General features: G+C 39.4%; 1 protein-coding gene across 3 annotated transcripts in view; it reads left to right on the top strand.

Annotated features, from left to right (window-relative positions):
• Window positions 1–1,035: 1,035 nt before the first annotated feature.
• LOC109484665 (myosin-16-like) overlaps window positions 1,036–11,965 on the top strand; it is a 59,404-nt gene continuing 48,474 nt past the window's right edge. For 2 of the 3 annotated variants that reach the window (XM_019788016.1, XM_019788031.1), the window contains exons 1-18: window positions 1,036–1,125; window positions 1,806–1,926; window positions 2,338–2,433; window positions 2,828–2,891; window positions 3,149–3,247; window positions 3,487–3,729; window positions 3,965–4,099; window positions 4,399–4,532; window positions 4,725–4,895; window positions 5,083–5,262; window positions 5,574–5,721; window positions 6,817–6,867; window positions 7,468–7,526; window positions 9,118–9,323; window positions 9,548–9,668; window positions 9,885–10,021; window positions 10,308–10,419; window positions 11,118–11,261. In XM_019788016.1, coding sequence (XP_019643575.1) covers window positions 1,115–1,125; window positions 1,806–1,926; window positions 2,338–2,433; window positions 2,828–2,891; window positions 3,149–3,247; window positions 3,487–3,729; window positions 3,965–4,099; window positions 4,399–4,532; window positions 4,725–4,895; window positions 5,083–5,262; window positions 5,574–5,721; window positions 6,817–6,867; window positions 7,468–7,526; window positions 9,118–9,323; window positions 9,548–9,668; window positions 9,885–10,021; window positions 10,308–10,419; window positions 11,118–11,261 — 2,232 coding nt within the window. In that variant the 5' untranslated portion in view covers window positions 1,036–1,114. The remainder of the gene's footprint in view (window positions 1,126–1,805; window positions 1,927–2,337; window positions 2,434–2,827; window positions 2,892–3,148; window positions 3,248–3,486; window positions 3,730–3,964; window positions 4,100–4,398; window positions 4,533–4,724; window positions 4,896–5,082; window positions 5,263–5,573; window positions 5,722–6,816; window positions 6,868–7,467; window positions 7,527–9,117; window positions 9,324–9,547; window positions 9,669–9,884; window positions 10,022–10,307; window positions 10,420–11,117; window positions 11,262–11,965) is intronic. The other variant, XM_019788024.1, reaches the window with a different exon arrangement.

The raw sequence follows: 11,965 nt of genomic DNA, 5'->3' as shown, positions 1-11,965 counted from the left end.
TAGTAATGTAGATGATGATGATAACAAGATTGTCCATGACCTGTATGTACAGTATGAAAACCCGAGTCCCACAGTATACTCAGTTTGAAAACCTTTCAGTCTTCCAACTTTCCTATTTCTAGCAACAGTAGAGCGAGTCTGGGCCAACCATTCGCAGGCCATTTCCTAAATACGGTGTAGCTATCAGCTTTCTAATTTCTCAAAACTAAAAATAACATTGACCATTTGGTCTGGCCTTTAGTGTAAATGTCAAGTTTACGCCTGTTTGGTTCAGCGCATTACACTTGAGAATGTAAACTGCCTTTTGAGGTTTTGTGTTTCCCAAAAGCATGTTACATGGTTAGCTGCACGTCAATGGCTGATATTTCCGGAATTTGTTGTGTGGGCTTAGTGCAGAAGTTTACTTTTCTTTGTTATGTCTAGTTTTGTCATCCTTAAGGCTTTTGATGGTCAACAGTGGATAACTACTGCCTTACAGTGGGATTTCACATACCTTTGCATAGGAACATGCCAAAATATTCATGTTAACGCTAACTGTTTTGGCTAGAAATTTGACTTCAATGTTCTCCAAGATGATAATATTGTACATACATGTACAACACGTACAATACATTGATGAATTGTGAACATACTAGTATATAGAATGTGCTGGTCTGGTTAAGTTGATAGATAATAATGTATATACATGTACTTAGATTATTATAACGTCCCATGGGACAGGGAATTGATATGTTACAAAAAAGTGTACTAATAACTTACAACTTGGTAATGGGAAATCTGATACTGTGATTCCATTACTATATTTTCACGTAAAAAATCAATTGTGAAACTAATTTTTATCTTGTTGCTCTGTGTCACATGTGACTGTAACTCTCTTCCCCACTCCAACAGGGTCATAAATAACACTTGTGCATAACAACTCTGTCACAATTATGTAAACTTTGGCCCTGGGCCAGCTAGAATACAACTATGGCCTGGGTTACCTTTGACTTCTTTTATGTAAGTGTTTTATTTCTTGAAAGCGAAAGAGATTGTATGTACTTCTATTTATCGTCATTCATGTACTGACATTTTTATTTGTTTCCTCAATATTCCAGATAGGGACAATCAGTCCATGTTGATCACGTATGTACATCCTCTCTTTTCTTGCAATGTTATTGTATAGAGATGTGAATAGATAACAAGTCCTTTAAAAGAAGAATAGTCAATACTGTACAGTATACATTATCATGATCAGACAATCTGGTATTTATATCAAACTTGCTCTAAACCCTGACCTAGAAGAAATCTCGTGCTGACCACCGTGAACATCTTTCATCAGCATCCCAACATCTCTTCCTTTATGGGGGTTCAGCAATTGTTATATGATCATAAATAGCTCATGTAGAAGCTGAAGTGCTTCAGATCTAAGCAGGAACACCTGTTTGGCATTGTTTCTAATCATACTTAAGCTCTACAAACCCGGAGGATGATGAATGCTTATGCATGACTGTATATCATACACTGGTATGCAGGTTTCTTCCTGCTATAATCCTGGTGTTTGGTTTAAGATCCACAAATAATGCCACTCGGTCATCCTGTGTTCTATACAGCAGGGGCCAGTTATTTATGAACTTAGTTGAAAATACATTGAACTTTGAGTTATAGTTTAAAAGATGAAGTTATCATCAGTAAAATCCTTCCTTCCTTCTCTACAAACAAATCCATCTTATTCTGTATGTGAAGACAAAATAATAAGGTTTTATTACATCTCCACTGTGACATTAAGTTTTAATCTTTCTATAAAAACATATTTTCCCCCACAGAGGTGAAAGTGGTGCAGGAAAAACAGAGAGCACAAAAAAGGTCATTGCGTACTTTGCGAATGTTGCAGCCTTGAGGAAGGATCATCTTGAGGACACAAAGCCGGCCGCAAAGGACACAAAGGTCAGTGTGCTAGATGTGCTTAATCATGTTATGTCTAACTCTTAATGTCTTATTCTAAAAAGAAAAACTGATTGAACCTTTACTAAGGCCCAATCAGTTGTTAGAAGGAAAAAAGCCCAGTGGACACATTAAATATAATATAATCAACTGCTAAAAGTACATGTATTCAACTGCCTATGTTATGTTATATCTGTCATGGCAACTTATTCTTCCAGGAAAAGTATTTAAAAATTTTAAATCACCTGTAATGTTCATGTTCATTTAGCACAGTTTCCTTAAAGTTATTTTGTACCATGGCATAAGATTCAGAATTTCCCAATAGATCTAGAAGACATGTTTCCTATTAACTCAGTGATTCATAAGATCCAAATTGATCCCACAGGGGTAAGTAATATCTGATTTCTTCCTCAGGTTGGCACCTTGGAAGATCAAGTCATTCAGACCAACCCTGTGCTGGAGGCATTCGGAAATGCCAAGACAGTCCGGAACAACAACTCCTCCAGATTTGTGAGTCTGCACTATATTATCCTCTCCAGTACTCCTACATGTTTGAATTTCCACAATCTCCATTAGTACACAACATTCATCCTGGCTCCAGACATCTGTAAATTAGCAACACGTTTAGACTTATCAGTAAAGTCCTGTTCTAGAGATAGGGGTGAAGTGGCCTAATGAACAACCAGCTGTAATACAAACTGTGAAAGGAAGCAACATGAAGTCTTGGCACATAGTCAGAAATTCTTTTACATGGTATTACATAATATGTATAGATTTGTGTATCTTGATTTCCTAGCTTAATGAAGTACACCTTAACAGTCCTGTTGGTGATGAAACAAAATTAGTCATGGTTGTCTATTTGGATTTCAGAGGGAAAATATCTTTTTAAACTTCTTTCTTTCAGGGAAAGTTCATCAGAGTTCATTTTCAAGCAAATGGCAAACTTGCAGGGGCTGACATTGAGACGTGTAAGTTTCCTATTAAAACTTGCATGACATAAAATTTTTCCACTTAAGTGTTTATCGAAGGACTTGAAGTTGTGAGTTGTAGTAGGACTTTGTTTTTCAGAAGTTTGACTACTTCAGCCTATGCTAGTTGTACTCAGCTACAATGTATGATGAGTCATTGAATGTTTCAGTCATTTTCCCTAAGTTGTCAGTCAGAAGTATGATTTGAATCTTAGTCATTCCCAAAAGCAGTACTGGTATTCCTCTTTCAATGCCAGATCTATTGGAGAAGTCCAGGGTGACAGCCCAGCAACCTGGGGAGCGCTGCTATCACATATTTTACTACCTGTTGTCAGGGAGGTTTCCAGAACTTCAAGGTACAGTAATGGCATTATCATGTTTCTCCTCCAAGGAACAATTGTTTAGTCTGACTTTGCTGTTGTTCATCTTCACTAGAAACTTAACACTGAAATCCAACACCTTCCTTTAGTTGATACGTTTCCTTCTACACGTTTATATCACACATTTTTGCATTTGTTTACATGCGACCATACCATATGTACCTCTTTTGATGCATATATTTCAGCCTAATGCACTATTCATCTTTCTCTTGCAGAAAAACTTCTTTTGACTTCAGACCCCAAATTCTACAAGTTCATTTCCCAAGGAGACACCAGAATAGATGGAGTGGACGACTCGATGGAGATGAAGTTCACCGATGAAGGGTTCGACATCCTCGGCTTTGCTCCTGAGGAGAAGCTGTCCATTTACAAACTGGTGGCTGGAGTCATGTACTTTGGAAATATGAGGTTCAAGCAGAGACCTAGGGAAGACCAGGCTGATATAGATGGCACACAAGGTTTGATGCTTTTTATTTACGTTTTCAATATTGGGTATAAAAAGGAATTCGTGTCAACTTTTATCACCTAATAGTTCTTTCTTCTTGTAATGTTTTATTATATTGCCTGTCCAGACTGTAGAAAAAATGTATCAATCTTTTCTCTCGAACAACCAAGAAATCAGATTTCAGTTATCAGTTAATTCACTGTTGGAAGAGTGAATTAACTGTTTCTGGAACTGTCTTGTGCAAACAGAGGCAGAGAAGATCTCCCATCTGCTTGGTGTGCCAGAGCCAGAATTGGTCAAATCTATCCTGAAGCCGAGGGTCAAGGTCGGTAATGACTTTGTCACGAAGGGACAGAACATGCAGCAGTGCTACGAGGCTGTACGTAAGTACCAGAACTTTATTTCACCAGCTAGAATTAAAGCCTATAGCTATGATACATATAGTAAGCTTGCCATAAATTCTACTGGAAAACCATCAGTGTCAATTCCTGCTTATGTCTTGTATCATGTAACCTTAAAGTACCTCAGGTAGAACAGGAAGTATCAGACAATTCCGTATGGTTTGGCAATGGCCTTCTATAAATGTATTACTACATAACTTGTAGTGACCCACAAAGTGCAGAATTAATATATGCTATTGATTTGATTTAATTTGATTTACTTAATTCTTTTTCCTGTCCAGGTGCCCTAGCAAAGGCCATCTACAACCGGATGTTCAGCTGGCTGGTGGCTCGACTCAACAAGACTCTAGACACCAGAATGCAGAGAAGTTACTTCATAGGGGTTCTAGACATAGCAGGATTTGAGATTTTCGAGGTTGGAATTTTCTTTTCTTTTTATTGCACATATAAGATATTATTAAATGCTTTATCTATTAATGTTTTGAAGGTTAAGGATCATACAATTGCGATGAGTACATCTCTGTCAGTACAATTGCTGTGCAGTTCTACATGTAGTGATACACATACCACTAGACAACAGCTCTAACTTGGTGCATTTTGTTTCCAGTTTAACAGTTTCGAGCAGCTGTGTATTAACTTCACCAATGAGAAGCTGCAGCAGTTCTTCAACCACCACATGTTTGTGCTGGAGCAGGAGGAGTACAAGAGGGAAGGCATCGAGTGGGAGTTCATTGACTTTGGCCTGGACCTGGAAGCCTGTATTTCTCTCATTGAGAAGGTCAGAAAGGGTCTGCTGTTTTGTAGGTTTGGGGTCTACAACCTTGTCTATAGAGCATCATATAGATGTAGGTACTACTAGATAAAGCTTTGCACATACAGGCACTGTAAACGGTTGTGTCCTTGACGTTTTCATAAGAATAACCCATATCAGTCTCTAAAACCAGTGTTTGTTGTTTTTGCTGCAGCCTTTGGGCATCATGTCTATCCTGGAGGAGGAGTGCATGTTCCCCAAGGCTTCTGATGACACCTTCAAGGCAAAGCTGTACGAGAACCATGATGGCAAGTCTCCCAACTTCCTCAAGCCCAGGGTGCAGAAGGAAGGACCACATGAAGTTCATTTTGAAGTTATCCACTATGCTGGAGTGGTAAGGATGCCTGTATCACAAACTTCTGTTAGACTGTATGCCAAAGATGTTCACTTCGTCATGTAGCAGCATTGGCATGTTGTTCAGTGGTTATTTTTTGAACAGTGGATGATAAGAGGTATGGATAGATGTTTATCTCTTATCTTGACAGGCTGGAATTATGTATTGTAGATAGACTATAGACGTACCTTACAAAGTTATTTCCTGTGTATTATCATAGTGTCAGTATTCGGTACAGTATTGAAGTGCATTAACCGTGCAAGCACTTGGATTATATTGAAACTGATTGAAGTCCTTGTCTGGTCCCTCAGGTTGGCTACAACCTGTATGGTTGGCTGTATAAGAACAAGGACCCCCTGAATGAGTCTTGTGTGAGCTGCTTCGCCAAGTCCCACCTGGACCTGTTGGCCGTGCTCTTTGCTGAAGACGCCTCACAAGAAAGTGGAGGTCGAAACCCTGGTACGTTCTCCAACAGAGTACCCTTAAGCACTTGGTGCATGGTCGGCAGTAAAAAAATTATTAAGCAGATACCATACAAACTGCAAGCATGCCAACAACGCATGTTGCAATGCCAACCATCCTGAACCCTGAAGGAAGAATTTTTGCAAACTATATTTTATATTCTTTACTGAACATGTAGATACTATGATATTTATCCTTGGTGCATGTTCTGTGCATGGTGCATGAGTGAAGCATATGTTCACATACTGGACACGTGTGTAGAACTGATACTGCCTGTCTATACACTATACAGCCTATACCATATTATTAACACCATATCTTTAACTTAATTCAGAAGTAATGTAGCTGTCTCAAAAGGATTCTATACTATGTTTTCCATTAAACACATCCAACAAGTCTTAAGTTTTCTATTAAAATGCATGCCACATGTTTTGGACACTTATGATAAGTGAAGATAATAACTTTGCACATTAAGGTTCACAATGCTTTTTTGCTAGGTGAAGGGATGCTGGATACAGATCACAGTCAAGGACACTTGCCACCATGTACATGTACACTACATTGTCTCAGTGTTGGGTCCCTATGCCAATTTCTCTTGTTATACAGTGTAATACAGACTAAGACTATGAGTTACGGACAATGATTTTGTTTTGACGCAACAGATCTTCGTACAACTGATTGTTGTCCTCCCTTTGTCTTTACCCCTAAATGTGACATGATTTGTTCAGTGTAAAATGGGCCGTCTTGGAAATCAACTTTTATAAGTCAAACAGGCTAAACAGTTGTGTCAAGATAGTGAATAGATATTTCCCATTATTCAGCAATGCATATTACAAGTCACATTGGGAAAAATTATCTTTTGGTGTAGGAGGCAGTACCAATTGTTACTGACATGAGTCTGGGCATCTAAGCTAGCACTAGTCAGTGTTCTTTCTCACTGTGGTCAGGCTGTGATGCCCAGACTTGCAACCCAAACTGAAGTGTCCAAATTACAGGTGTGCATACACCAGACACTGGAGATAGTGTACTGTACATGAGTTGTTGTTTTATAATGTGCACTCTGCATGCCACCCCCTCTTGCCACCACTCTAGCACGATCCCTGCCCAAGTATGGGTACATCGATGTAGCTGAAAAAGCTGCAGGTACCGTTTCCCATATCTTAGTGTCTGTAACGTCTGTCAATCTGTCTGTCTACTTGACTCTGTGTCTATTTGTCAGTAAAGTAGTCTTAAAGAACCCAAGTGCTGTGTGCACTGCATGTTATATGTTTAGCACTGTATGTAACTTTTAGAGTCAGTGTTTAGACTTGTAAGATACATTGTGTAGATGTAAATGTACAATGTCATGTAGAATATACATGTACACATGTAGTTGTAAATTGTTTATTTCTTAGTGCAGGATATTCATATGTTTGGACTTGTACCCAAGAAAGTGTTTGTGACTAAGTCTTCCTCCATCTCCTGTAACTAATCAGTATAGTAAAATAGCATAATTGTAGTTACATGTATTTATATCTTATCCCAATACAGTGACACTCTAAGACTGGTAGATATCCCGCTGCAATTTCAGTAACAATGTGTGGACTTTTCTATAACCTTCTAATTTGGAAAGCATTGGATTTCAAAATTTACCCTTTCAATAACCATTTCAATTCAAAAACAAAAGGCAGGGAATCAAAACGGCATGTTGACATGTTGTGGATTGCTACTATTTTGTAATACATGACTTTGTCTTTGTTACAGCGGCTTCCAGGAAGCACAAGAAGTCTGGTGCCTTTCAGACTGTCTCAGCAAAACACAGAGTGAGTCCTATCTTAAAAGTTCATCTGTGTTTGTAGTTACTTGTTTAAGGTTAAAATTTCGGTTCCAACACAAGGGACTGTTCTCACCTAGAACTTCCAACCAGTCACTCTGGTCATCTTCTTGGAGAGACTATTTACAATAGGGCACATCACCCTTCACTCAATGATGATGGGGGCAGACATCCTTTACCAGATACCTTTGACCCAGTGTTGATGTCACACTTCAGAGAAGCCACGAGACAATTCTCACTGGGTCAGTCTATTGAAGAAAACCAGAGTGACTGGTCAAAAGCTCTAGGTGAGAACAGTCCCTAGTGTTGGAACAAAAGTTTTAACTTTAAACAGAGTGAGTACTACTGCATTGTCCATTTGAAAAGAAGACAATGCCAATTGTACATGTCAGAGTTATATGTTGAGAAAGATATGTTTTGAAATATTCTGCACTGTATGTTATGCTCACTGCTAGCTACATGTAAAGACAGAGCAGTGAAGGGGGATCAAATAAGAGACTAGTCAAGTGGATTTCACTGCATTGCAAAAAGATCCATGGCCATCTACATGTAGCTTTATCTCAGTCTATCAAGTTCTTGAGGATGCTACATTTTCATTTTAATGCTAACGTTTTTGATTTGAAAAAAATGAGGAAGAACAAAAACAATACAAGTAAGGTACCAAAAGGTCAGTCAGGCATCTCCAATATATATATATATAGAGTCAAGTAATAATGCATTAAGCACATAAAGAAATGTGAAATCTAATGTCTTTTGTAGGGTTGGTGCCAGCTACTGAAAGATGAGAGGCGGGCAATGGGCAGGTGATGAACACAACAACCCCAAGTTTATACTTACCACACCTTAACATACTTACCACATCTTGTTCTTGATTATTGATCTTGAAGTTGAAATTGCACCTGGCCTTATCTTCAAGTAAGTTTTCTTAGAAACCTGAGAAAATTTGATAAAGCTTGCATACTGTTACTCTCAGCAACCGTTGAAAAGTTTTCTAACACAGAGAAAGTTTACAATCACACAGATGTTTAAGAAGACAAGGACAGGTGTTTTGATTACAGGAATGCAGGATGACAACTGACCTCTCCAGAGAGCATGGTTTTAACTAACATTTTCAGTTGTTTTATACCCTTTTGTTTTGCAGTTGCATTGTATGTGTGTGTGAACAGCATGAAAGATGATACTGGTACATTGTAGATACAGCAACTGGCTTTTTTACAGGTTATTAATATTATTTGATCGTTTGACATGTGATATTCTCAGTGCAAGGTGCATGTTTCCAGGTATATGAAGTCACTTAAATTGCAGGATCAGATTCACATCAATGTTGGTATGCTTTCCTTGAAGTTTGGGAATATTGCATGTTGATGCATTCATACCTTGATTTGTGCTGTGCCTTCAGAGATACATTGAGGTTGTTTCATAGTGCACGTGTTCCATGCAAGTTTCTGTGCTACCAAACCTGTGAATGATTTGTACAAACTTACATGTAGTCCATTGCTGGAAAAAGTTTTCACAATCAGTGCAAACTGCTGACCCAAACGTTTGATGCACAAGTTAAGTTGTGGACATGATTTCCGTAGGAACAACTGAACAAGCTGATGACCAACCTGCGGAACACTGCCCCCCACTTTGTGCGGTGTATCATCCCCAACGAGAGGAAGACCGCGGGAGAGATCGACTCCTTCCTGGTGCTACATCAGCTCAGGTGTAACGGTGTGCTGGAGGGCATCCGCATCTGTCGCAAGGGCTTCCCCAACAGGATGATCTTTGCAGAGTTCAGGCAAAGGTCAGACAACTTTTACATAGAGACGGAATTTGAATGAATGGGGACAGCGTGTGTCTAAACTGTTGATATTGGTCACATATTGATGGATTTCCAGATTTTACTAAAAGAAAGTGTAAAGCAAGGCATGTTTTCCGACCTATGACTGGAATTCTTTAATCATTGTTTTGGATTTCAACTCAACATACCAGAACCATTCTTAAGTTGAACGTTTCACTTGTGTCCAGGTACCAGATCCTGGCACCCACTTCAATCCCAGAAGGCTACATTGAGGGAAGGGAGGCGTCAACACTTCTCATCGAGGGCATCGACCTGGACCCATGTGAATATCGTATTGGAAAAACAAAGGTGAGTCTTCCGTTTAATATGTAAGAACAACAAAGAATTGAAACTTAAGACAGCAAGGGAGTAATGACAAGTGTAAGCCATCTGTAAAATAGAAGTGAATATATGGATCACGTTGTGTAACAAAATGGTGCATTGACAGGTGGTCCTGGAATACCAGTATCTGTGTTTTGCAGTGATAGTTTTGACACCTGTTCTTCCGTTTCTTCATTGTTGCAGGTGTTCTTCAAGGCAGGTGTGCTGGGACACCTGGAGGACCTGCGAGACGAGCGGCTGGCCATCATCATGACCATGATCCAGGCCAGAGCACGGGGCCTGCTCCAGAGAAAGATCTTCAAGAAAATGATGGAGCAGAGGTTAGTATGCTAATGTGTTAGGATTGAAAATGTTACCTGTTGGCTACAAAGAATGTGTGATTGATGCTTAATTGCTAATATCAAGAGATTATCAGTGTTGATTCCAGTGTACTTTCTCTTGTAAAATATATCTGTATATCTACAGTAACAATATTATGGTTGATTTTGTAATGAATGATGAATTTGTACTAAGTTATGATGACAATTAACTTTTGGTACTAGTCTTGATGATTTACTGCTCTAGATCTTCCTTTACATTGTGTAATGAGAAATCCCCCCTCTGCAGAATTGGACTGTCCATCATCCAGAGGAATATCAGGCGATACCTAGTCCTGAGAAACTGGGCATGGTGGAGACTCTTCACCAAGGTCAAGCCCCTCCTCAAGGTCGTCAAACAGGTAAGTCATGCCGTGAAAGCCAGTAAAAGCTGTCTTTTCAAACTTCCTTCAACTGAATTAGCCCCACTGCATTGCACCCAATGATGGTACATTTACAAGCAATCTCTGTATTTGCTAACAAATGTCTTGCCTCACTTGAGCTCACAGCAAACAAACACAGGATGGAAGGAAGTGAGTTGTCCACACACCACTGTGTAATGGTCCTAATAACGTTTAGTAAACACCTGTTACGTGATCAGGTCAGGTCAAGGTTTGGTTACCCAAGGGGTCGAGAGACATCCTACCTTTGTGTGAAATTGGAAGGTTTGTGTCTCTTCTGTTTAAAGTCATATGAGTACACCTGTTGTACCTGTTGGTTAACGAGTAGGGCATCACTTGACCTCGGTGCTATGACCTATACCCTCGGCCTTAAGTGTTGACAGCAGTAGCACTGTTATGGTACATTTATAGGGGCTTCTTGTGAGAGGCATATGCACAGACAATGGTACCCAGCCCCTCCCCTTTCAAATTATTTTGTCTTTACGCTTGATGTTGCTACGTGCCAGGGTATTTCTCTTAAATCAGCCCAGCACACCACATTTCCAAACTCTTGGTCATGCCAGTAACTTTCAACATTAGCATCTTTATATACTTTGTAGTAATGTAAGCTTAATAACCTCCGCACTGTGAATAACTGCCTTATCTGTGTAACTGTTTAGGAGGATGAAATGAGAGCAAAAGAGCTGGAGATCCAACAACTGAAGGAGAAACTAGCCAAGGAGGAAGCCATTCGCAAGGAGACGGAGCAGCAGAATGCCACCCTTTCTCAGGACAAGAACGATCTTGTTCTGCAGCTACAGGCAGTAAGTAGTGGTGTCTGATCGCACCTTCATCTCTTCTTCTGTCATTTCTACACAATATTAGCTCTTAAAGCACTGCCATACTGTGTATGGAGGGGCATCAAGATTACTTTTGCCATTTTTGTATATATGAACATGTAACTTGAGTGTTTGAATACCATATACAAGATTGTGGCCACCATTATTTGCAAGCATTTTTGACTCGTCAGTTGACATCTGACTTTTGCTGGTGTACACTCACATCATTAACTCCTCTGTACACCTGTTTAGGTAATAAAATAGATCATGTAGAACTTTTTCCTCCCTATTTATGTTGAGTAGATGTGCAAAGGAAGTGATGATATAGCTGTACCTGTAGCCCCTTCATGCTCATCTCTTTATCCAATACAATTCTGGCATCATAGATGAGCCCACACCAAAAACAATGTCCCATTATAAACCCTTTCTCTTGGGCTGTACCAGAGTATTCAAAAGAAACGTGTGTTACAAAGTTTTCTAATAATTCTTTCAAACCAAATGCAACATGGATTTGTTCAACCAATACATGGATTTGTCCAGCTTCCAAAATGTACGAAACCCTACCTGACACTTTGAGGTCCTAGAAGTGAGAGGTAAATTTGCATATATATTGGAAGCTACAGGAGGACCTGCATCTGTAAGGCTGAGCTAATCAGCCCTGACAATAGAAGGGTTATATTACATATACA

This window comes from Branchiostoma belcheri, unplaced genomic scaffold (assembly GCF_001625305.1).
Source record: "Branchiostoma belcheri isolate BF01 breed outbred unplaced genomic scaffold, Haploidv18h27 scaffold11, whole genome shotgun sequence".
NCBI classification, from domain to species: domain Eukaryota; kingdom Metazoa; phylum Chordata; class Leptocardii; order Amphioxiformes; family Branchiostomatidae; genus Branchiostoma; species Branchiostoma belcheri.
This window is presented reverse-complemented; position numbering and strand designations above follow the sequence as displayed.